We start from the raw sequence: 27184 nt of genomic DNA on the forward strand, positions 1-27184 counted from the left end.
TAGAGGCGGGACATAGCCCTAGCCACTTTGAGGCTCGCTTCCTCGGACATCCCATTGAGCCGAAATTAAGGTGTGCATGGCATCATGCACGTGGAAGGTTCTAGGCGGGCGCTTCGTCCCCAGCAATATGGCAGAGCCAACAGGGGCTGAGGGAGAGACGTCCTCTGGCGAGAAATCTTCAAAATGCTCATGGCCTGCAGTAACAGGTTGGGCAAATCCTCTGAGCGAAAGATCCGCGCTGCAGAGGGGTCATCCGCTCCATCCGAGCGGGATCCGTCTCCTCCAAGGAATCCCAAAGGACCGTTGGGAGAACTCAGATACGCTGCCCTCATCTACACCAGAGGAAACAGCGTCCTCTAAGGCCTGGAATCCACCCGAGGGGCGTTTACTTCCGGGGGCCTCAACCCGTTATCGACAAGGGAGAAGGGTCAGCGTTTTGCATAAGGAAGGCCTGATGCAGCAAGCAAAATAAACTCGGGGGAGAAACCCCCCAGACTGTGAATTTCAGCAGCCTGGGCCACAGCCCTAGACGCACCCTCAACCGGCGCTCGCAAGAGCGGGGGAGCAACATGCTGCGCATCCAAGATGGCGTCCGGCGCGACACTCCGCGAAGGAGCCGCGCGGGAAGAACGGCGCTTAACTTTAGCCGCTTTTTTGCCGTCGCCCAAATCAAGGGCGGCCATGGCATGAACGTCTCCCAGCTCAAGTGCGGCCCAAGAAGAAAGCCGTCCGAGCGAGTGGCCGGCCAAGATGGCGGAGGCGAGCAGCGGGGATGGGTGTTTATGGGCGGGAAAAAACCGCCGCGCCGGAGGAAGACCCGGGACACTGACCAGCCTCCAACTGACACCCACCAAGGGCGAATCAGACTTTAAAACCCCCGCATCCCCGCTAGAAGCGCACACGCGGTCCGGGGAGCGATTCTTCGCGCCCTTGCCCTCCGACGCCATAGGCCACGTGGGAGATCAATCGGGGAACCCCCTGCCTGCTATAAAAGGTAAAAATTACCTGCTTCTCGCTCCGAGCTGTAACGACCTGGTGTCCCAGTGAGTAGCTGCAATAAACGTTTAAATAAACGTCGAAATAAACGCCCTTAAGGACGTCCAAAAATTTTTTTTTTTTTTTTAAACGGAGCCAGCGGGAGGGGGGGAGAAAAGGAGGGACCTGGCGCCACCAGGTTTGCACTTGCTCAAGAAGAGCCCTCAACCCCAGGTACTCAACAAAACCTAAAGATTAGGCTTGGAGACCTAGCCAGAGCTGCTGCTGTGTGTGACCACCACCTGCTGAGATAGAGAACATACTGAGGAGTTTCCGGCAGCACATGACCACATATAGGGAGGCAAAAGGATTGCTCTCTATCTCCACCTGCTGGTAGATGGACACAACCCACCAGTCTATGGATTGATCAGCATGATGATATGGAACTGTCATTTGTGCAAGTCTTTGCTGTTCTAAATCTTTTCGTCTTTGTCTGGTTGTTTGTCTCTGTTTCTCTGTCATTTGTTTAATTCTTCCCCGTTCTAAATATGCTCTCCTTTTTGTATTTGTCGCTCTTTGTTCATCTGTCATTTTTTCTAATCTTTTGCGTTGTATGCCAGCGCGCTTTGTTCTGAGTGTTTGTCTCTGTTCATCCGTGATTTTAGCAATTCTGTGCCTTTCTAAATCGGCGTTTCTTTGTCTACTACTTGCACTTTCCTCATCAGTCATCTTTTGTATCCTGGACCTCTTCCTTGCAGTGGCTTGTTGACCTTCACGTGCCTTTTGTCTTCACTCAGAGCTGCACGCCTTTTTCGCTGTGCTTCAGCTCTTTTCCGTTTAGCTTCAGCCTGCTCCTCAGCAGTTAGTGTTCTTCTCCTATGTCGTCTCCTTCTCTTGCCTCCCATGCCATCCATATCCTGCGATTCGCCTGTGTGTGAGTATGTGTGTGAGAGAGTGATAGAGAGAGTGTAGTAGAGACAGAGAGTGTGTGTGTGTGAGAGAGTACAAGAGTGTGTCTGTGACAGAGTGTGTGTGAGAGTGTGTCTGTGAGAGAGCGTGTGTATGTGTGTGAGAGAGAGAGAGTGTGTGTGTGTTTGAAAGTGAGTGTGTGTTTGAAAGTGAGTGTGTGTGTGAGAGAGAGTGTGAGAGAGAGATAGAGTGTATGAATCCCTGTGAGAGAGAGAGTGTGTGTGTGACTCCCGTGCCAGCCTGAGTGTGTGTGTGTGAGAGAGAGAGTATGAATCCCTGTGAGACAGGGAGAGAGACCGAGTGGAAATCTATTATCTTCCCCTCCCCCCCTGCCAGCCTGAGCGTGTGTGAGTGTGTGTGAGAGAGAGTGATAGAAACAGTGTATGAATCCCCGTGAGACAGGAAGAGATGGAGTGGGTACAATAGTCTGTTTGGCGCAGGAGTCGGGACGTCAGCGGCAAGTTGTGTGGCAAGTACCGTGCTCGCCCGTTTCCCTCCACCGTGCTGATTACGATGCAGTTGTACTGGCGCTGGACTGTTGACGTCAATGGGCATTTTTTTCCGCTAGTTCCTGCCTCGTGGTCATTTTGATTTTCACACGGCGCTGGGCGAACAAGGTAAGCCTACGCCGTGGCGTGTGCTCCCCCCTCACCCTTATTTCGCTGGCTGTCTTGTTGTGTGTGTGGCTAACCTCCCCTGACATCAGCTGGCTGCAAAAATTGTACCTATGGGTTTGCCGTTTCCAAAATTGACGTATCCCAATCACTAAATTGAAAATGAAATTGTTTTTCTTCCTTTTGCTGTCGAGACACGTTATCACTGCCTTCAGCAAACCAACAGGGATTCAGGGAAAGACATTATTACTGCCCTGAGAACAGTGACAGGGAGCTCGAGAGAGACATTATCACTGCACAGGGACAGGGATCCTCAGTAGAGTCATTATCACTTTCCTCAAGCATAGAGACAGGTGAGCCTTGGAGGGACATCTGTGCCCCAAGCACAGAGACAGTGAGCCTGGCAGAGACACTATCACTGTCTTCAACACAGAGATAGGAAGCTGTGAGAGACATTATTATTGCCCTGAACACGATGATAAAAAGACATGTGTGCAGTAACTACTATTTGTGATCTAAGGGCTCTTTTCATTTCTCCTCTTCCCTGCCCTGCCATCCGTCTCCTGTACTGTCCTCCCATCCCATCCATGTCCATCAATTCTCCTCTGCACTGCCCTCCCCTTTCTCCCCTTGATGTTGTATAATTATAGTACAGCAAGAGCCCTCACTGGATGCCCACCGGAAGGGTGGAAGGCCAGATTTTAGGACTCAGGCTGTAAAAATACCAGCTAGGTTTAAAAATCTATGACTGGCTGAGCAAGGACTTGCTTTTCCTGCAAGTTAATATGTGTCCCAGCTTGGGATCCATCCACTGGAATAGTGGTGGGTCAATTTACATACCTTAAACAGCTTAAACTGCTAAAAGGCACTGACTAGGCCTAAAAATCTGATGATGGCCTTGTTGCTGAGCACCTGCAGAAGCAGGGCTGCTTGATAAGCCTTATTAGAATTTAGTGTGACATTCAAAGCAGTGCAAAAGCCAAGATCAAGGAATTGATGGCTAAAATCCTAAAAAGTTTGGTTCAGAACATGGAGGCTGATACAGGTAAAATGGCAGCCAGAGTCACAAGATATGGAACTGATCTCTTCAGCTTAGAAGAGATGGTTGCACAAGATTAGGAACAGTCCATATTAGGAGTTGGCCATATTAGGAGTTAGTTGCAAGATAGGAAAAAGATTAAGAAACAGGTGGACACCTGACCTGTGGTTAAGATAAAAAAATCCCTCTCCATAGACTTGTATGGGGACCAAATACTATATAAGAAGTGGGCATCAGAGCTATCGTTGGAACATTTTTCCCCAACGAATCTCCGAACGGCGAAGCTCTGGCCGGTTGAACCCCGAATCTGTCTGATGAATGTACCAAATTGAAGTCCTGATTTGGGTGAGAATAAAAGACTATTTCTTTCACTAAACTGTTTCAGTCTCTGTTTCAATCTCTTCTCTTTAAACTGTTTCACAAACACAGAAGTAAAATTCTATCTCACTATTCTCTAATCTCTGTGTTAATTTCTGTTTCATTTCACACCTTATATCACATAAATAGACTATCTTTTAAACTCTGGTACATCATGTGGGAGAATAGATGCCCTAGGATGTCCTTGGAAATTAGGAGCCAGAAAACAGAGGTCATATTTAAGAGACTTATTATGAGCCTTCTGAAACCCTCTCTCCACCTCCGTGGGCAAGGGTCCTGCGGGGGTCTAGAGAGGGGTAATTAAAAACAATGTCCCGCGATTCTCTCCTCCTGACATCATCTCGCCTCCAGCGTTCCCTTCCCCCTCACTGTTCCACCCTCTGAGGTCATTACGTTTTGACGCAAGGGCAGGGCAATGAGTGGGAATGGATGTTATGAACCCAGGCACCCAGACGTAGAATGTTGGAGGTGCAAATTATTATATAGGAAGTGTGTCTAAAAGGAGGTTTTTTGGCCAATGATGATTGCAAGTCTTAATGGTGACTAAGTTTAAGCGTGAAAACACTGAAGCACCACTGGTGATATACGAGGCCCTTTCCCTCCATTTTTCTTGTTTGTAACACATTTAAACCCACAATATTTGCTGATATGAAATGATTTTCCTATGAGATTGTGAAGTGTTCTTTGAGTTATAAATAGACGGAACAAGATCTTTCTTCTACCTGCTTCATGATGAGGCGCGAGAGGATGTTCATGACAAAGCCACCCAGGCGTGGATACATGGTCAAGGACTGGATGACTGTTCTCATCAGCAAAATGGGCAAAGGATTCTGTTCCATCAGCTGCTGCATCACTACAGCCAGCACTTCAGATGTGTACACATTCCGCTCCCCAAAACATAGGTTAGTGGCTACACCAGACACAAAGAAAACAAATACAGGGTTAGATAAAAGATCAGGAGAAATCATGCTATTATGGATATTGATTATTTTATTGTAGACCACTTTGATCCTAACAGGCTAAGCAGTATATCAAATTTTGAAGAAACAAACATAATACAGTGCTATCTACTGAAGCAGCTCCACTTTTGCACCTGGTTGGCCCCTTTTTCTCCTTCACTGCCCATCATGCTGCACAGCACAGAAGAACTATTTGGCGACTGAGAAGCATTTTGAAATCCCTTATACAATAGCCAAGAAAAGTCAGTTTTGGTCAGGTTGGCTCTACCTGACTAGATGCTGACATTCCACTTAAGTACATAAGTATTGCCATACTGGGACAGACCAAAGGTCAATCAAGCTCAGCAGCCTGTTTCCAACAGTGGCCAATCCAGGTCACAAGTACCTGACAAGATCCCAAAACAGTACAATACATTTTATGATGCTTATCCTAAAAATAAGAGAGAGAGAGAGAGAGAGTGTCAAGAGAGAGTGTGTGTGTGTGTGTCAAGAGAGAGAGAGGGACCTCTTCTTTTCGCCATCTATACTTCTTCCTTTGGTACTCTGATCTCATTCCATGGTTTTCAGTATCATTTTTACGCTGATGACTCCTAGATCTACCTCTCCACACCAGAAATCTCAGCCGAAATCCAGGCCAAAGTATTAGCCTGCCTGTCTGACATTGCTGCCTGGATGCCTCAGCGCCATCTGAAACTAAACATGACCAAGACTGAGCTTCTCATCTTTCCCCCTAAACCAACCTCTCCTCCTCCCCCATTCTCTATTTCTGTGGCTAACACTCTCATCCTTCCTGTATCATCAGCTTGTAACCTTGGGGTCATCTTCGACTCCTCCCTCTCCTTCTCTGCACATATTCAGCAGACTACTAAAACCTGTCGTTTCTTTCTCTATAATATCACCAAAATTCGCCCTTTCCTTTCTGAGCACCCTACCAGAACCCTCATCCACACTCCTATCACCTCTCGCTTAGACTATATTGCAACTTGCTTCTCACAGGTCTCCCACTTAGCCATCTCTCTCCTCTTCAATCTGTTCAAAATTCTGCTGCACGACTAATATTCCGTCAGTGTCGTTATGCTCATATTAGCCCTCTCCTCAGTCACTTCACTGGCTTCCTATCCGTTTCCGCATACAGTTCAAACTCCTCTTATTGACCTATAAGTGCATTCACTCTGCAGCCCCTCAGTACCTCTCCACTCTCATCTCTCCCTACATTCCTCCCCGGGAACTCCGTTCACTGGGTAAATCTCTCTTATCTGCACCCTTCTCCTCCACTGCTAACTGCAGACTCCATTCCTTTCATCTTGCTGCACCATATGCCTGGAATAGACTTCCTGAGCCGGTACGTCAAGCTCCATCTCTGGCCGTCTTCAAATCTAAGCTAAAAGCCCACCTTTTTGATGCTGCTTTTAACTCCTAACCCTTATTTACTTGTTCATAACCCTTATTTTATCATCCTCACTTTATGCCAAAATGATAAATCTCAAATTACTGATTACTTGTGGAGGAGTGGCCTAGTGGTAAGAGCACCAGTCTTGCAATCTAGAGGTGGCCGGTTCAAATCCCGCAGGCACACAATGAAGCTACAAAAAATTCGTAAATTAAAACGAATCAGAAAAAGTATTTCATCACTCAATATGTAATTAAACTCTGGAATTTGTTGCCAGAGAATGTAGTAAAAGCAGTTAGCTTACTGGGGTTTAGAACAGGTTTTGATAGCTTCCTAAAAGAAAAGTTAATAATCCATTATTAAAATGGACTTGTGGAAAATCCACTGCTTATTTACTACTACTTATCATTTCTAAACTGCTACTAGACGTACGCAGCGCTGTACACTTTGAACATGAAGAGACAGTCCCTGCTCGACAGAGCTTACAATCTAATTAGGACAGACAAATAGATTGTAAGCTCTGTTGAGCAGGGACTGTCTCTTCATGTCAAAGTGTACAGCGCTGTAGCACTTAGAAATGATAAGTAGTAGTAGTAGTAAATAAGCAGTGGATTTTCCCCAAGTCCATTTTAATAATGGATTATGAACTTTTCTTTTAGGAAGCTATCAAACCTGTCCCAGAAGGGAGACCAGCATTGCAAGAGACGGGATCTCTAACATCCTTACGCTCCACTGCACTCAAGGATATCATAAGGGACCGCCATTGCGGAACCAAGGGGCGATCGGGAAGCAGCCAGACACTCAATATAGTTTTTTCCCATCAGAACCGCCCACCTTAGGAAATTTGTTAGACCTGCTCTACGGGATCCCCCTGTATGGTACACATCAAACAGCAGTGCAGGGGAGGGTCGCCACCTAATCCTCCAAATCCCGACACATGGGCACAAAGGGTCATCCAGAACGCCAGAACCAGAGGACATAGCCAGAACATATGGCCCAAATGAGCTCCAGTTCCCCCACATTTCGGGCAATCATCACAGGGGCGCAGGGTAGCCCTAAAGGCCCTATGCGGCGAGATATATAGGCGCATAGTAAATTTATACTGCAACTCCCGAATATCAGCACTCCCAAAAGCCCCATAGCAGGTTTGTAAGCTGGCCTGTAATGTTTTATTTTGTATCTGGTATCCCAACTCTCCAGACCAACTCTGCGCCAGGTCCCCCCATAGCACACCCCAGGTAACGTCTCTCTTAATTGGTTATGAAAATATTTCAGGGGAACTGCCAATTGTGCTTCTAGGTCATATATCTCAACTAGTTGTTCCCATTTTGTCATAGACAAGGAGGCCTGCGGTAACGACGCAATATAATGGCGTAGTTGCAGATAAGAGAGAAAGACCCATGGGGTCAAGTGCTTGCTAATACATAAGTCCTGGAAAGTTTTACATGTGCTATCTTTGTTTAAAACTTGGAACAGAAATAGAGTCCCCTCCTCCCTCCATCTGCAGAAAACCACCGAGGACCTACCCACAGGGAAGTCTGCATGCCCCCAAATTGGCAACAATGGGGATACATGAGGGTCAAGATTGTAAAGCCTACAAACCCCAATGCCATGCTCGCCGCAGGGGAAGAAAGAGGGGGGCAAAATTCGGTCTCGCAGCCGCTCGACCAGGGGCCAATAACTACAGTGGTGCGGGCTCAGCACCATACCCTCAGTAGCCGGAAAGGAAAAGAAAGTCATACCCCTAAACCAGTCACTCAGATGTCTCATACAGCCAGCCACTGTAAATACTTTAATACTGAGTGCTCCAAGGCCACCCTTGGCCACAGGAAGATACGTCTGCAAAAAGGGGACCCGGGCTCGCTGTCTGTTCCAGAAAACTTCACCAGCAATCGGTGGCAACAGTTGTTCATTGCGTTGCAAGAAAAAAAAAGGGACAATACTTGAATAACAGAGCCACTTAGGGACTATTATCATATTATATAACGCTATCCTTCCCCACAGGGATACAGGAAGAGGTTGCCACATCGTCAGAGAGGTTTGGGTAGATGCCCACAGTGGAGCCAGATTGATAGCGTTGAGTTGTTTCAAATTTGCTGGGACCCTAATGCCTAGGTATTTGATATGGCGCATTAGATTGTAAGCTCTTTCAGCAGGGACTGTCTTTCTTCTATGTTTGTGCAGCGCTGCGTATGCCTTGTAGCGCTATAGAAATGCTAAATAGTAGTAGTAGTAGGCCCCGCTCTGGGCCACCGCCAACAGAGCTCTACGAACATTTAGGCCAGGGTGCCGCCCCTTGACAAATCCCACCTGGTGATCTCCCACCAGATCGGGAATGTGCTTGGCTAGCCGATTTGCCAGCACCCTTGCCAAACTTTTTACGTCCACATTGAGCAGTGAAATTGGGCACTAAGCCTTAGGGGAATCAGAAGCTTTACCAGGTTTGGGAATGAGCACTATAAGTGGAGGAGTAGCCTAGTGGTTAGTGCAGCGGACTCTGATCCTGGGGAACTGGGTTCGATTCCCATTGCAGCTCCTTGTGACTCTGGAAAACTCACTTAACCCTCCATTGCCCCAGGTACAATAAGTACCCGTATATACTATGTAAACCGCTTTGAATGTAGTGACAAAAACCACAGAAAGGCAGTATATCAAGTCCCAATCCCTTTCCCCCCTTCATTAGTTCATGCAGGAAATGTTCCCCCTGAAATCACCTCCTCAAAGAATAGCGCAAGTGGTGCGCTCACTTGTTGAACCAATATCTTATAGAATTCTGGGGAGAATCCGTTGGCTCCCGGGGCAGTACCCAGGGTGAGAGACTTGATTATCTGTTGAACCTCACCTGTACGCAGCGGAGCACTTAAGGAGTTACTAGCCTCAGGAGAAAGAGTAGGAAGACCCGAGTCCAAGAGGTAGTCTGCCAGAGAGGGGCCCACTTACTCCGGATCTGCTTGGTACATCTGTGAAAAATAGGCATGAAAAATTTGCATAATGTCAGTGGGGTTAGATTCCTAGACCCATCCGGTGCCACCAGCATAGGGATGAATGTTCTAGCTGACCACGCTTTCACCACCCGGGCAAGTAGTTTACCCGGCCGGTTACCAAACTTATGGAATTGACCACGTAGAGAGAATTACTTTTTCATGCACTCATGAAGCAAAGAGTTCAGAGCAGTTAGGGCGGCTTTCACATTCTCAAAGGTGGCACCGGACGGATGCTTCAAATGGGCTTGTTGGATTGTTGATACCGACGCTCCAACAAGAGAATCCTCTGAGTGATCCTCCTGTTTCGTGCACTCACATAGCTAATTACCTCAACCCGCATCACTGCCTTCAATGTTTCCCAGAACAAATCTGGGATCTCCCTAAGGTCTACACTGGTTTCCCGCGAAAAGATTCCATTTCTGAACCAGGAAGTTCTGAAAATCAGGGTCTTCCGAGAGGTAAGAGGGAAATCTCCAAGTAACAGCTGTACTTACGTTAGGCCCAATGCTAAGTCCACCCAGATTGGAGTGTGATCTGAAATCGCCATAGGGCCCAGATCTGCTGATACCACCCTTGAGAAAATCGTGGTTGCTAGTAGAATATAATCAATACGGGTGGGCCCGGGACAAGTGCGTGTAATCACGCTGTGTCGGGTATAGCAACCGCCATGGGTCCACCAAATTCAGAAGCCTGCAAATTTAGCGATCACAACCCAAGGCCTTAGATCTCTTGTGGGCTTTTGGCCGATACAATGGGCCCATTCAATGCGGATCGCCCTTCCTCTCCCGCTTCCGGGAAAGTTGCTAAAAGCCATGTTTCCAGTGTTTGCTTAAGTTTCATTTCAGCAATAGATTCTGGAAATCTGACAAACTTCAAATTATCGTGGCGGGAGCGGTTCTCCAGGTCCTCCAGTTTCTTTTTTTTTTAAACTTTATTTTAGTGTATAGACAACTTAGAAATACAATCTTTGACATCACTTTATACATCCTAGAGATACTTCGGGCCCACAAAAAGGCCCGAGTTTGCCAAGTGATTTCACCTCCTTGGTATTATCAATTGCGGAGCATCTAAGTCAATTCCCGCTTGGGATCTCCAAAGCTTATATTTGTCCCATATTTTGGTAAACTGGAGCAGCTGATTGTTCTTCATCCCTGTAAGCTTTGCCATTTGATACATATAGTCCATTTTATGTAAAACTTGGACAATTGGTGGAGCCAGCGATTGCTTCCAGGCGGCCGCCAGTGCAATCTTTGCCGCTCCTAAAAACATGGAAGCCAAACGGTGAAGAGGTGTCAGAAGTCCGGGAGGGCGAAATTGCAACAAGCAGTAGTCCATCGTTGTGGATATTCTTTACCCAATATCTGTTTCAATAACTTAAGACATTCCTGCCAATACGGTTGTATCTTTGGACATGACCACCATATATGTTTCATATCCCCCCTCACTTGACATCCCCTCCAGCATTGATTCGAAGAGCCTGGAAACATTTTCGCTACTTTATGTGGGGTATAATACCATCGGTACAGGATCTTATATCCATTTCTATCATGGAACTACTTACTGATCCTTTAATAGAAAGCCTATCGCCTTTTCCCAACTCTTCAGTTCATGTGTAGCCCCTATATCTTGTTCCCATTTCTGTATGTATTGCTGGATTGGGGTTTTATATGAGAGTAGTGCCCCGTATATTCTTGACACACATCTTTTACGACTATTCCCTCCCATGGCCCGCTCTAATTCTCTTTCCTCCTTTTATAGCTCCCCTTTGGCTTTTCGAAGAATATAATCTCTAATTCTAGTGTAGTATAACAGGTGATGTGCTGGTAGATTAAATTCGTCTTGCAGCTCATTATATGAATGTATTGCCCCCTCTTCCCATATCTGGTCCAATTGTCTCAACCCTCTCTGTCTCCATTGCTTATATATTGTATCTCCCTCTTCCCATGAAAACCCCGGTGCCCCTTGTATATGCATTTTACGAAAATATGTTCTCTGGGGACAGAATTGTTGGCGTAATGTATTCCATGTCATTAATGGGTATGCAACTGTTGGGGGTAGCAATGTTGCCATTGCCCTAACCCGTTTACTGGGGAGCCATAGTAATGCTGCTGGGTGATTAAGTCCTATCCAGTGTTTTTCAATTTGTAACCATGGTTGTCTTCCTCAGTAATCCATGCTGCTAATATTCTTAGCTGTGCTGCTTGAAAGTACTTAAAGAAATCCGGCACTCCCATTCCCCCCTTTTTTTTAGGTTGGTATAGCATTTCTGCTTGTACTCTAGGCGGCTTATGGTTCCAAATGAACGCAAAGGTTTTTTTCTTTAGTTGTCTAAAGAATTTTTTGGGGATTTGGATTGGTAATGCTATGAAGAGGTACAAAATTTTGGGTAGCAACATCATTTTATTGCTTGTATCCGGCCTATCCAGGACAACTCCAGCCCTTCCCACCTCTCTAATTCCTGTAACATTTCTCGCAATTTACCTGGGAAGTTTGCCTCGAAAAGAGTTTTTAGACTAGGTGTCAAATTAACTCCCAGATATCGAATGGAGCGCTTTGTCCATCTAATGGGTGTCGTTCTTGTAATTTATCTCTGTCTTCTGCATTTATATTTAAGCCCAATATCTCTGATTTTGTCATATTTATTTTAAATCCTGCTATTTGCCCAAATTGCCCCAATGTTTGTTCAATAGTATGTAATGATCTATGAGGGTCTGTTAGAGTCAAAAGGATATCATCTGCAAACAGCATAATTTTATGTATCTTATGACCAATTTGGATCCCATGAATGGCCTCATTTGCTCTAATTACCTGGGCTAATGGCTCCATTGTGAGGGCGAAAAGCAGGGGAGAAAGTGTACATCCCTGCCGTGTCCCCCTGTTTAATTTAAAAGTGGCTGAGCATTCCCATTTACAATCAATTCTGCTAGGGGCTGATCATATAGACGCTGTAGCCATTTTATATATCGGCCCGTCATTCCCATTTTATGCAGAACCTTAAACATATAGGGCCAGTGTACTCGATCGAACGCTTTCTCAGCGTCGAGAGGAAAGTAAGATTGTTGGTTGTTGTGTGCTATTTGCCTCTTGTATTAAATGCAGTGCCCGTCTGATATGTCAAACGTTTGTCTTCCTTCTACAAAAACCCGTCTGATCATTCTGTACCAATTCCGGCATAAGCCTCTGTAATCGCCTGGCTAGAATTTTCGTGAATATTTTATAGTCTGTATCTAAGAGTGATATGGGTCGATATGATCCACATTGCATCGGGTTTTTCCCAGGTTTTAGGAGAATACTAATATGAGCTAATCGCCATGAGTGAGACAATTCTTTTTGGTGTTCTAACTCATTTAATACCCGAACCAACAAAGGTGCCAATATTTTCCCAAAACATTTATAGAATCTATTCGTGAATCACCGTTAGGTAAGTTATGTATTGCCCATTGCACCTCCTCCAATGTAATGGGTGCCGAGAGTTCATCATTTTGAGTTGGGCCAATTTGAGGGAGCTCTATCCCTTCTAAGTAGTCTTGAATTGTTTGTGGTCCTGACTGTATATCATCTGTGTACAATTGTTTATAAAAAGCATAGAAAGCCCGCTTAATATCCTCAGTTGTAGTCTGTCGCTGCCCTGTGCTATCTTCTATTGCATGTATGTGGTTTTTCATCTTTTGTTTTTTTAATTTATATGCTAATAGCCGGGAGGCTTTATTACCAAACTCGTAATACTGCTGTTGTGTTCTTTGAAGTGTTTCCGCCACCTCTGCTACTGTAGGTCCCGAAGTTCTAATTGTACTTGTTGACATCGTTGAGCTACCCTCGCTGTATGGGTCCCTTTGGCTATAGTATTTGTAGGTGTTCAAGCTCTTTATGTAGTTGTGTTTTACGTTGTTTCTGCCTCAATCTATATGAATGTAATGATATAATCTGTCCTCTAAGGACTGCTTTAAGCCCCTCCTATAGTATGTCATCACTCACGTCTCCCGTGTCATTATGTGTAATATAGTTTTGGATGTCGATTTCTAATTGCTTGATCACATTTGGGTCTGCTAACATACTATCATCCATGCGCCAGCGTGGTTTGGTTAGTCTATTTGTTGTACACCTTAATGTTAGCGTCAGGGGCGAATGATCAGACCAAGTTCTGCTCTGTATCTGTACCCCTTGCACTCTCTGTATCAAACTTTGTCCTCCCAGCCACAGGTCAATTCGTGAATACGATGTATGCACCGCCGAATAGTACGTATAGCTGCGTGACATCGGGTTATAATGTCGCCATATGTCTGTCATCTGCCAATAATTATAAATTTGTGTAGTTTTGCTCTATCATTGCGGGCATAGCGCACCCCCACATTTGAGTTATCCATACCGGGTGCAGAGTGAGATTAAAGTCTCCTCCTATTATCAGTTCCCCGTCAACATATTTTGCCATACTTCCGATAGCGCTCCATAAAAAGAGCCTTGTTTCTCATTTGGAGCGTAGATATTCAGCAGGGTAAAAGTCTCCGCTCCCAATCGTATGTTTAGCAAAATATATCGCCCCCCCCCTTATCTCTCACTATCTGTTGTACTTGCCAGGGCAACCTCCCCGCTAGGGCTATCATGACTCCCTTTTTTTTCTTTTCCATATGGTTCGATGCAAAATATATTTCCCTGTACCCTCCGTGTATACATAGTTTCTCGTGCATAGGTAATAGGTGTGTCTCTTGGGCAAATATCATTCTGCTTTTAATCTAAGTGCCTCTTTAAAGAGGAGTTGCCGCTTTGCTGGTGAATTAGGCTTTTCACATTAATAGTCATTATTCTATTGTTCCCATTATTCCTGAAAGAAAAGACATTGCTCCCATTCTGTGATTACTCACTCCACTATGCTGATTACCAGGAGATCCTATCTCTATTGAAGTTATTGTTCGCAGTATATTCCCCTTCCCCCCCAACATCCCTTCCCCTAACCAAACTACACCTTCCATAACTAGGTCAGGTGTTTCAGGAGTCTGGCAACATCCCCGCATCCCACCCCAATCTCCTTTCTTTTATCATCTAACATATTTCTATACTCTATCCAAACTTGAATTTAACATTGCATCTAGTTTTGCTCAAACCATTCACTTTAGTATATCAATTAACATTTAAACTTTACTTGTAGGTACTCATGCTGTTTACCAACCATTAAATCATAACTGTGAGGTTACGAGAGCCCTCACTCACTCTTCAGTGTTTAGCTCTATCCAAGAGGTTATGTCTCTTTCTCTAGACCTTATATCCATTCTCAAGTTACTGTCGGTTCTCACGCCTCAATGTTGTTTCAGATCGTTGGCGCTGCAGTCTGCCTTTCCCTGCCGACGTTCTTTGCCATCTGGGTCTGTCCATTTGTCCCGATCTTGCTTTATGTCTGCTCTCGTTCGTGGTGCTCCATTCTTGGTCGGGGAAGATGGCTGCTGCTTCTTCTGTTCCTCTTATCTGGTGGAGTTTACCTATATTTGATGTTTTGGGAACGAAGGTATTGTGTGATTGGACGCAGTTCTGCCCTCCGACGCAGCGTGATACTTGCCAGGTCTTGGTAGAGTTGGACGCGATGTGTGTCCCATACAAATTCCTGTGCTCCTGTGCTGTTTGCATGACTTTCTCCTTGATTTTGTAATCCACAAAACATGCTATTATGTCTCTTGGTTGATTATTCCTGGTTGTTCCCAGGGACCTATGGGCCCGTTCTATTGCAATATCTGCTGGGTCTATTGTAGTTTGTGATTCTTTCAGGAGCATGCTTGCCACTTGCTGAACTGTTAATTCACAGTTTGAATACTGTGGGCTCTCTGGGATACCGCGGAACCTGATATTATGCCGTCAGCTCCTATTCTCAATATCTTCCAGCTTATCCCATAATTGCTGGTAAGTTTTCTTATCTTCGTCTTTCTGCTCCGTTATACTTTGAATCAAGTCCATTTGTTCATCTAGGCGATCTTCCGTTTCAGCAACACGCTGCCCCAAAGCTGCAATCTCACCGCGGAGATCCTCTCCTAGCGTGTTCAGGTCAGTTCGCATTGCTTTAAGCTCCCCTGTAATTTCTTTCAGCCATTCACGTATCTCAACCAGCGGCTCCGTCTCTTCCACTAGCGCTTCGTCAGGCTTGAAGAGCGGCTGCGAACTTTGCATCGCCTTCTGCGTCGATTTCTCGAATGTTCGCTCCTCCGCCATGCTGTTCCCCTTCGGGGCGGTCTGTGATAGCGCCGTGTTTGGGCCCGTGTAAGCAAATCCCGCTAAGGATTGTTTGGACGTTCGAGCGGATCATATTTAGCTTGTTCCCGCGTCTTTCCGCCGCTGTTTCCTCCTCTTGCCTTATGCTGTAATCGTGAGTTAGATGCTGTATTTCTTGCTTTTAATGGTGGGACCGCCGGAGCTCTTCACTCAGGCAGCCATCTTGATGCGGTGACGTCACCAGCCTCCAGTTTCTAATGGTATTCCTGGGTCAAGCACTCCAGCTTTTCCAATTCTCCTGTGTGGGCCTGTTGTACATCCTCCACCTCGGACACTCATGCCTCCAGCTCCTCAGTCCTGCGTGTTAGCTCAGAGGTTAGTGCTGTTAATCCTGTAAGTTGTTCCGACAGTTGGGTGAATCTAGGGTCCAAGGTGCGTACCATCGAATCCGTAAGTTTTAAGACCATGTTGTCCGGGGGCGAGTGGGGCAATGAGGCTGCCGCCATTTTGGAATCCAAAGGTTTCTGCCGCTCCTCTTTCCTTTTCGAGCTTTTAGGTGCTTGCGCCATTGCGGCTCGCATTAAGTATTTGTCTATATGTTGTTACCAGCTCATAAATCCAGAATCCAGATTTTAAAGTCCAGGAGTGGGGTGGAATAGCCAAACTGCGGATGGGGCCCTGAGCAGCTGATGTGACTCACGTCTTTCGCCGCTCACAGCATCACGTGATCTCCAATTTTGTTCTTTATAATAGTCTCTACCATTTGCCCAGCACTGAAGTCAGGCTCACTGGTCTATAATTTACAGATCTCCTCTGGAACCTTCTTAAAAAAAAAAATCAGCACTACAGTGACCACCCTCCAATCTTCCGGTACCATGCTTGATTTAAAGATAATTACATATTACTAACAATAATTCTGCAAGTTCATTTTTCAATACTATCAGTACTCTGGGATGAACATCATCGGGTCCAGATTTGCTAATCTTCAATTTGTCAAAATGCGCCATTACATCTTCCAGGTTTATAGAAATTTCATTCAGTTTCTCTGACTTTCTGGCACCGGCATCTCTCCCAAATCTTCAATTTGTCAAATTGCGCCATTACATCTTCCAGGTTTATAGAAATTTCATTCAGTTTCTCTGACTTTCTGGCACCGGTATTTCTCCCAAATCTTCCTCGGTGAAGACCGAAGCAAAGAATTCATTTAAGCTTTCAGGCTTATTTTCGAAAGAGAAGGGCACCCATCTTTCGACACAAATCGGGAGATGGGCTCTCCCAGGGTCGCCCAATCGGCATAATCGAAAGCCGATTTGGCCATCCTCAACGGCTTTGCGTTGCGGGGACGACCAAAGTTCACGGGGGCATGTCGAAGCATAGCAAAGGCAGGACTGGGGTGTGCCTAACACATGGGCGTCCTCGACTGATAATGGAAAAAAGGGCGTCCCTGACAAGCACTTGGGCGACTTTACTTGGTCCAATTTTTGTTAGGACCAAGCCTCAAAACGGTGCCCGAACTGACCGGATGACCACCGGAGGGAATTGGGGATGACCAACCCCCTTCCACCCTAAAAAAAAAAAAAATTTAAAATATTATTTGTCAGCCTCTATGCTAGCCTCAAATGTCATACCCAGATCCATGACAGCAGTATACAGGTCCTTGAAGCAGTTTTAGTGGCTGCAGTGCACTTCAGGCAGGCGGACCCAGCCCCCGCCCCACCTGTTACAGTTGTGGTGGTAAATGTGAGCCCTTCAAAACCTACCACAAACCCACTGTACCCACATGTAGGTGGCCCCCTTTCACCCTTTAGGGCTATGGTAGTGGTGTACAGTTGTGGGTCGTCAAGTCGCAGGAGGAATGTGAACGATTACAGGAGGACCTTGCGAGACTGGGAGAATGGGCGTGCAAGTGGCAGATGAAGTTCAATGTTGACAAGTGCAAAGTGATGCATGTGGGTAAGAGGAACCCGAATTATAGCTACGTCTTGCAAGGTTCCGCGTTAGGAGTTACGGATCAAGAAAGGGATCTGGGTGTCGTCGTCGATGATACGCTGAAACCTTCTGCTCAGTGTGCTGCTGCAGCTAGGAAAGCGAATAGAATGTTGGGTGTTATTAGGAAGGGTATGGAGTCCAGGTGTGCGGATGTTATAATGCCGTTGTATCGCTCCATGGTGCGACCGCACCTGGAGTATTGTGTTCAGTACTGGTCTCCGTATCTCAAAAAAGATATAGTAGAATTGGAAAAGGTACAGCGAAGGGCGACGAAAATGATAGTGGGATGGGACGACTTTCCTATGAAGAGAGGCTGAGAAGGCTAGGGCTTTTCAGCTTGGAGAAGAGACGGCTGAGGGGAGATATGATAGAAGTGTATAAAATAATGAGTGGAATGGATCGGGTGGATGTGAAGCGACTGTTCACGCTATCCAAAATACTAGGACTAGAGGGCATGAGTTGAAGCTACAGTGTGGTAAATTTAAAACGAATCGGAGAAAATTTTTCTTCACCCAACGTGTAATTAGACTCTGGAATTCGTTGCCGGAGAACGTGGTACGGGCGGTTAGCTTGACGGAGTTTAAAAAGGGGTTAGATAGATTCCTAAAGGACAAGTCCATAGACTGCTATTAAATGGACTTGGAAAAATTCCGCATTTTTAGGTATAACTTGTCTGGAATGTTTTTACGTTTGGGGAGCGTGCCAGGTGCCCTTGACCTGGATTGGCCACTGTCGGTGACAGGATGCTGGGCTAGATGGACCTTTGGTCTTTCCCAGTATGGCACTACTTATGTACTTATGTAAGGGAGCTATGCACCTGGGAGCAATTTCTGAAGTCCACTGCAGTGCCCCCTAGGGTGCCCGGTTAGTGCCCTGGCGTGTGAGGGGGACCAGTGCACTACAAATGCTGGCTCCTCCCATGACCAAATGGCTTGGATTTGTTCGTTTCTGAGATGGGCATCCTCGGTTTCCATTATGGCCGAAAATCAGGGATCACCATCTCTAAGGTTGACCTAAATTTCGCGATTTTTCACCCATCTTGTTTCGATAATACGGGTTTCCCTGCCCCTTCACCGGGACGTCCTACGAGGACGTCCTCAGGAAACCTTGGGCGCCCCTTTCGATTATGCCCCTCCCGAGTGCCCCTTTTACCCCTCGGTCATCAGCGGTTCGAATGATTCTTTTGCCAGCATCTTGGTTTTAATATATCTAAAAATCTTTTGCTATGTTTTTGCCTCCAAGGCAATCTTTATTTTTTTTTTTTTCAAAGTCCCTCTTTGCCTTCCTTATCAGTGCTGTTCATTCTGGCCAGGTGGATAGTAGGAGGATTAGGTTCTTGAACAACACTAGCAGGCGACGTAGGTTAGGAACAATCTCTTTATTTAAATATACATAGATATACGAATATTAAGCTCAAAGAGAATGAAAGCAAGGCTTCTGCTACAATTGTAATCCACTGCCGATGCAGGAAAACAGCTCAGCGTATTCAATTACACTGCATCGGCAGTGGATTACAATTGTAGCAGAAGCCTTGCTTTCATTCTCTTTGAGCTTAATATTCGTATATCTATATACCACAAGACTCCTGAAGAAGGCGTCTGTAGCGCCGAAACACGGCTGTATTGAGTCGAGTGTATATTTAAATAAAGAGATTGTTCCTAACCTATGTCACCTACTAGTGTTGTTCAAGAGCCTACTCCTCCTACACCCCCATTCCTCAGATTCTACTTTTCGTAGGAATTTGTGTACCTCTACCCTTGTGGTGGTTTGGCTTGCAGGTGGATAGTAGTACACTCCTATCACTACCCTTTTCCCTTTTACAAATGGAATTTCAATCCATATGGATTCCAAGTTGTGTTTTGTTTCCTGCACAATTTTCAATCTAGTTGATTCATGGTCCTCTTTAACATACAATGCTACCGCTCCACCAAGTCGATCCATCCTATCACTACGATATAATTTGCACCCTGGTATAACAGTGTCCCACTGGTTATCCTCCTTCCATCAGGTCTCAGAGATGCCTACTATATCTAATTTTTCATTTAGTGCAATATATTCTAATTCGCCCATGTTATTCCTTAGGCATCTGGCATTCACATAAAGACAGTTCAAACTATGTTTGCTGTTCCTATTTACATCTTGCTCAGCAGTTGACTGTGTTAATTTGCAATCTTGAAAGTCTGTCTGATTTTATTTAAAAACACCTGGTCTACTATGGTCTCTATTGCAAGCTCGTTAGCGGGATACCCTATCTTCCCAGTTTTGCTGATATCTTTGAAAGATACCTTGTTCCAAACCATGCGCTTTTGAACGACTGTCGGCCTTCTCTAGTTTAAAAGCTGCTCTACCTCCTTTTTAAACGCTGATGCCAGCAGCCTGGTCCCAACCCTGGTTAAGGTGGAGCCCATCCTTCCGGAATGAGTTCCCCCTTCCCCAGAATGTTGCCCACTTCCTTACAAGTCTAAAACCCTCTTCCCTGTACCATCGCCTCAACCACCCATTGAGACTCCGGAGCTCTGCCTGTCTCTTGGGCCTTGCGCGCAGAACAGGGAAGCACTTCAGAAAATGCTACCCTACGGGTTCTGGATTTGAGCTTTCTACCTAAGAGCCTAAAATTGGCTTACAGAACCTCCCTCCCACATTTCCTATGTCACTGATACAGACATGTACCAAGACAGCCAGCTCCTCCCATCACAATCTAAAATCCTATCTAGTCGGAGAAACTTAATGAATTCTCTGTAAACCTGGAGGATGTAATGGGGCAGTTCTACAAACTGAAGAGTAGTAAATCTCCTGGACCGGATGGTATTCATCCCAGAGTACTGATAGAACTGAAGAGCTTGCGGAGGCTATTGTTAGAAATATGTAATTTATCCTTAAAATTGAGCGTGGTACCGGAAGATTGGAGGGTGGCCAATTTAAACGCCGATTTTTAAAAAAGGTTCCAGAGAAGAACCGGGAAATTATAGACCGGTGAGTCTGACGTTGGTGCCGAACAAAATGGTAGAGACTATTATTAAGAACAAAATTACAGAGCATATTCAAAAGCATGGATTAATGAGACAAAGTCAACATGGATTTAGTGAAGGGAAATCTTGCCTCACCAATCTACTACATTTCTTTGAAGGGGTCAACAAACATGTGGATAAAGGGGAGCCAGATGATATTGTGTATCTGGATTTTCAGAAGGCGTTTGACAAAGTACCTCATGAAAGACTCCAGAGGAAATTGGAGAGTCATGGGATAGGAGGTAGTGTTTTATTGTGGATTAAAACTGGTTAAAAGATAGAAAACAGAGAGTAGGGTTAAATGATCAGTATTCTCAATGGAGAAGGGTAGTTAGTGGGGTTCCCCAGGGCTCTGTGCTGGGACCGCTGCTTTTTAAAATATTTATAAATGACCTAGAGATGGGAGTCACTAGTGAGGTAATTAAATTTGCTGATGACACAAAGTTATTCAAAGTCGTTAAATCGCGAGAGAATTGTGAAAAATTACAAGAGACTGGGAGTCTACATGGCAGTTGACGTTTAATGTGAGCAAGTGCAAAGTGATGCATGTGGGAAAGAGGAACCCGAATTATAGCTACATCATGCAAGGTTCCACGTTAGGAGTCACAGAACAAGAAAGGGATCTAGGTGTCATCGTTGACGATACGTTGAAACCTTCTGCTCAGTGTGCTGCTGTGGCTAAGAAAGCAAATAGAATGTTAGGTATTATTAGGAAAGGAACGGAAAACAAAAATGAGGATGCTATAATGCCTTTGTACCACTCCATGGTGTGACAGCACCTCAGATATTGTGCTGGCGTCGGCACTTAAAAAGGAGATAGAGCAGCTTTTAAACTAGAAATGGGGGGAAGGCCGACAGTCGCTCAAAAGCGAATGGTTCGGGAAAAGGTATCTTGCAAAGATACCTCACAAACAGGGAAGATAGGGTTTCTGGATAGTGAGGTTGCACAACAGACCGTGGTAGGCCAGGTGCCCTTAAATACAACTAAAGATCAGACAAAAGATGTCAAATCAATAGTGTCAGGTACTAAGCATCATGCAAATAAGAACAAACAACATACTCTGAAATGTCTATATGCAAATGCTAGGAGTCTAAGAAATAAGATGGGAGAGTTGGAATATATTGCACTAAATGAAAAATTGGATATAATAGGCATTACTGAGACCTGGTGAAAGGAGGATAACCAGTGGGACACTGTCATACCGGGGTACAAAGTATATCGTAGTGATAGGGTAGACCGGACTGGTGGAGGGGTAGCATTGTATATTAAAGAGAGCCTTGACTCAGATAGATTACAAATTCAGCAGGACACAAATCACACCTTTGAATCACTGTGGGTTGAAATTCCATGTATAAAAGGGAAAAAAAATGGTGATAGGAGTGTACTACCGTCCGCCTCGCCAGGATGAGCAGGTAGACACAGAAATGATAAAAGAAATCAGAGACGCGAACAAAATGGGCAATGTGATAATAATGGGTGACTTCAATTATCCAAATATAGACTGGGTAAATGTAACATCGGGACACGCTACAGAGATGCAATTCCTTGATGAAATCAAGGACAGCTTTATGGAGCAACTGGTGCAGGAGCCGACGAGAGAAGGAAAAATTCTAGACTTGGTCCTTAGTGGAGCGCATGATCTGGTGAGGGACGTTATGGTACTGGGGCCGCTTGATAACCGTGACTATAATATGATCAGTTTTGACATCAACCTTGAAGTAACTGTACACAGAAAGTCAAATACGTTAGCGTTTAACTTTAAAAAAGGAGACTATGATAAAATGAGGAGAACGGTAAAAAAAAAAAAACTTAGGGGGGCAACTGAGAGAGTAAAAAACTGTACAACAGGCGTGGACGCTGTTCAAAAGTACCATCCTGGAGGCCCAGGCCATACATATTCCGCGAATTAGAAAAGAAAGACGGAAGTCCAAAAGACACCCGGCCTGGTTGAAAAGTGAGGTGAAGGAAGCTATTAGGGCTAAAAGAAACGCCTTCAAAAAATGGAAGAAGGAACCGTCTGAAAATAACAAGAAACAGCATAAGGAGTGTCAAAGCAAATGCAAGGCGCAGATTAAGAAGGCCAAGAGGGAGTATGAAAAAAAGATAGCATTAGAGGCAAAAAAACATAGTAAAATTTTTTTTCAGTATATTAAAAGCAGGAAGCCGGCAAAAGAATCGGTTGGGCCGCTGGATGACCGAGGGGTAAAACGGGCGATCAAGGAAGACAAAGACGTAGCGGAGAGACTGAATGAATTCTTTGCTTCGGTCTTCACCGAGGAAGATTTGGGTGGGATACCGGTGTCGGAAATGGTATTTCAAGCGGACGAGTCGGAGAAATTTACTGACTTCACGGTAAACCTGGAGGACGTAATGGGGCAGTTCGGCAAACTGAAGAGTAGCAAATCTCCTGGACCGGATGGTATTCATCCTAGAGTACTGATAGAACTGAAAAACGAGCTTGCGGAGCTACTGCTAGTGATATGCAACTTATCCTTAAAATCGAGCGTGGTACCGGAAGATTGGAGGGTGGCCAATGTAACACCCATTTTTAAAAAAGGCTCCAGGGGAGATCCGGGAAATTATAGACCGGTGAGTCTGACGTCGGTGCAGGGGAAAATGGTAGAGGCTATTATCAAAAACAAAATTACAGAGCACATCCGAGGACATGGATTACTGAGACCAAGTCAGCATGGCTTTTGTGTGGGGAAATCTTGCCTGACCAATTTACTTCAATTCTTTGAAGGAGTGAACAAACATGTGGACAAAGGGGAGTCAGTTGATATTGTGTATCTGGATTTTCAAAAGGCGTTTGACAAGGTACCTCATGAAAGGCTACAGAGGAAATTGGAGGGTCATGGGATAGGAGGAAATGTCCTATTGTGGATTAAAAACTGGTTGAAGGATAGGAAACAGAGAGTGGGGTTAAATGGGCAGTATTCACAATGGAGAAGGGTAGTTAGTGGGGTTCCTCAGGGGTCCGTGCTAGGACCGCTGCTTTTAATATATTTATAAATGATTTAGAGATGGGAGTAACTAGCAAGGTAATTAAATTTGCTGATGACACAAAGTTATTCAAAGTCGTTAAATCGCGACAGGATTGTGAAAAATTACAAGAGGACCTTACAAGACTGGGAGACTGGGCGGCTAAATGGCAGATGATGTTTAATGTGAGCAAGTGCAAGGTGATGCATGTGGGAAAAAAAGAACCCAAATTATAGCTACGTCATGCAAGGTTCCACGTTAGGAGTTACGGACCAAGAAAGGGATCTGGGTGTCGTCGTCGATAACACACTGAAACCTTCTGCTCAGTGTGCTGCTGCGGCTAAGAAAGCGAATAGAATGTTGGGTATTATCAGGAAAGGTATGGAAAACAGGTGTGAGGATGTTATAATGCCATTGTATGCGACCGCACCTTGAGTATTGTGTTCAATTCTGGTCGCCGCATCTCAAGAAGATATAGTAGAATTGGAAAAGGTGCAGCGAAGGGCGACTAAAATGATAGCGGGGATGGGACGACTTCCCTATGAAGAAAGACTAAGGAGGCTAGGGCTATACAGCTTGGAGAAGAGACGGCTGAGGGGAGACATGATAGAGGTATATAAAATAATGAGTGGAGTGGAACAGGTGGATGTGAAGCGTCTGTTCACGCTTTCCAAAAATACTAGGACTAGGGGGCATGCGATGAAACTACAGTGTAGTAAATTTAAAACAAATCGGAGAAAATTTTTCTTCACCCAACGTGTAATTAAACTCTGGAATTCGTTGCCGGAGAAAGTGGTGAAGGCGGTTAGCTTAGCAGAGTTTAAAAAGGGGTTGGACGGTTTCCTAAAGGACAAGTCCATAAACCGCTACTAAACGGACTTGGAAAACTCCAAAATTCCAGGAATAACATGTATAGAATGTTTGTACGTTTGGGAAGCTTGCCAGGTGCCCTTGGCCTGGATTGGCTGCTGTCGTGGACAGGATGCTGGGCTCAATGGACCCTTGGTCTTTTCCCAGTATGGCATTACTTATGTACTTATGTGTTCAATTCTGGTCGCCGCATCTCAAAAAAGATATAGTGGAATTAGAAAGGTGCAGAGAAGGGCGATGAAAATGATAAAGGGGATGGGACGACTTCCCTATGGGGAAAGGCTAAAGCGGCTAGGGCTCTTCAGCTTTGAGAAAAGGCAGCTAAGGAGAGATATGATAGAGGTCTATAAAATAATGAATGGAGTTGAACGGGTAGATGTGAAGCGTCTGTTCACGCTTTCCAAAAATACTAGGACTAGGGGGCATGCGATAAAGCTACAATGTAGTAAATTTAAAACGAACCGGAGAAAATGTTTCTTCACTCAACATATAATTAAACTCTGGAATTCGTTGCCAGAGAATGCGGTAAAGGCGGTTAGCTTAGCGGAGTTTAAAAAAGGTTTGGATGGCTTCCTAAAGGAAAAGTCCGTAGATCGTTATTAAATGGACTTGGGGAAAATCCATTATTTCTGAGATAAGCAGTATAAAATGTTTTGTACATTCTGGGGATTTTGCCAGGTATTTGTGACCTGGATTGGCCACTGTTGGAAACAGGATGCTGGGCTCGATGGACCTTTGGTCTTTCCTAGTATGGCAATACTTATGTAGGTGACGTGTGAGGTCCACCACCTTCACATCATGCAGGCAAGTCACCAGGTGATCCTCACGTCCACCAGCCACCCAGCTATCTACATGCCTAATAATCAAATCACCAACTACAACAGCAGTCCTAACCATTCTCTCCTGGTCAGAAGCTTCTAGAGCTAGGTTACAGCACAGCAAGAATCCCATTGACTATTGGTTAATAATGAGTGGAGGAGTGGCCTAGTGATTAGGGTGGTGGACTTTGGTTCTGGGGAACTGAGGAACTGAGTTTGATTCCCACTTCAGGCACAGGCAGCTCCTTGTGACTCTGGGCAAGTCACTCCATTGCCCCATGTAAGCCGCATTGAGCCTGCCATGAGTGGGAAAGCGCGGGGTACAAATGTAACAAAAAAACAAAAACCCAACTTACCATAAATTGTTTTAATGAAATGAAGAACCACCCAAAAATCTGGAAAAAGTCCACCCCCCAAAAAAACAAAAAAAACCCAAACAGAACATTTTTTTGCCAGTGCACATCCAGTGCAGCCACTAAGGGGGAAAGTTTTTAGCGCACCTTGATTTATCAGAGCAGTCCAAAATCCTTTGGTATCCCTGTACCACAGGTTGCCATAATGACTCCTGTGTGGTAATAGACTAATACTGCTTGTGAGCTCTCTCGCAAGCAGTGTTACTCCATTGGCTCTGGAGCATCGAGATGCCAAGCTGGGGCTCAATGCTTCTGGGACATCTTTTAAAGAGGGAGCACCCACATTACTAGTCCCCAGGCAAGCCTCATCAAGATTCTCTCACAATAGTGTCCTCAATATACCCCCTAGTGTAATGTATCTCCACGGAGAGGTGAGCCCTTGAACACGATGAAGAAAACCCTCACCGGGCTGTCGGCCAAAACCCTGAGTCCTCTCTGTGCCTCCCGCCGTTCCCCAGGAGTTGAGCCCCTGAGTTCGGGCGGCCAGCACAGAGAGAACAAAGTCCACAGGGTTAGACCAAACAGCAGGTCACAGCAACCAGGGCTAGGCAACAGTCACACCAGGCAGCGGTCACTAGAAGGTCCAGGAACAGGCAGGGGTCAGTACCAGGCAGCGGTCAAAAGCAGGTCCAGGAACAGGCAGTGGTCAGTACCAGGCAGCGGTCAAAAGCAGGTCCAGGAACAGGCAGTGGTCAATACCAGGCAGCGGTCAGAAGCAGGTCCAGGAACAGGCAAAGGTCAGAACCAGGTATCCTTCAGAAGTAGATCCAAGCACTGCTACTAGTCAGCGAACCGAGTAGAAGCCAAAGCACTGATAGACTGAGGGCAGAGCCTTAAATAGGAAGGAATCAGGCTCAACCAGGCACAGCTGAAAACAAGATGGCAGCCCCCATCAGGAACACCCTGCGACCAAATAAGGGCTTCCTTCCTGCAGCTGCCACCTCCAAGATGGCTGCCCTGGCCTAACAGCCCTCTCCAAGATGGCCACCGAACCCTGGAATAAACCTGAATCCAAGATGGCCACCAGTGCCCAGCTCAGAACAGCCAGGAAACGTGACACCTAGGACCAGAAAGACCTCTGTAGCACCCCCCACCATGACCCTCCATCACCTGTACCTTAAAATATCTACAGTATTTTAGGAGCAGGCAGCAGATACAAAATGCCCTTCTATGGAAAGATGGCTTCTTGGGATAATACTGTGAGACTTCCACTAGCTTGCACTGTTGTGATTTTGATTCTCAGTGCTGGCAGGACAGGAGCTACTGGGGATCATTTCTGCCTGCCACTCAGACCAGTGTTTCTTAAGTTGGTCCTGGAATACCCCATTGCCAATCAGGTTTCAGGATATCCACAATGAATATACATGAAAAAAAATTGCATATAATGGAGGCAGTGTATGCAATCAATTTCAAGCATATTCATTGTGGATATCCTGAAAACCTGACTTGGGAAAGACTGACTTAGACCACCATGGCTATTTAAGGTATGGGTGAAGGAGGGGCATCAGTGTGTGTGCCAAGGAATTTTTGGATCTGGGGGGTATGGGGGTATTTTTGGACCTTCGGAGGGGAGGGGAGCACAACTAGGGGGGTGTATAATGAG

General features: G+C 45.4%; 1 protein-coding gene across 4 annotated transcripts in view; it reads right to left on the reverse strand.

Annotated features, from left to right (window-relative positions):
• SYMPK (symplekin) overlaps nucleotides 1–27184 on the reverse strand; it is a 767776-nt gene that overhangs the window by 108244 nt on the left and 632348 nt on the right. For all 4 annotated transcript variants that reach the window (XM_030217309.1, XM_030217308.1, XM_030217307.1 and 1 more), the window contains exon 23: nucleotides 4698–4885. In XM_030217309.1, coding sequence (XP_030073169.1) covers nucleotides 4698–4885 — 188 coding nt within the window. The remainder of the gene's footprint in view (nucleotides 1–4697; nucleotides 4886–27184) is intronic.

This window comes from Microcaecilia unicolor, chromosome 11 (assembly GCF_901765095.1).
Source record: "Microcaecilia unicolor chromosome 11, aMicUni1.1, whole genome shotgun sequence".
NCBI classification, from domain to species: Eukaryota; Metazoa; Chordata; class Amphibia; order Gymnophiona; family Siphonopidae; genus Microcaecilia; species Microcaecilia unicolor.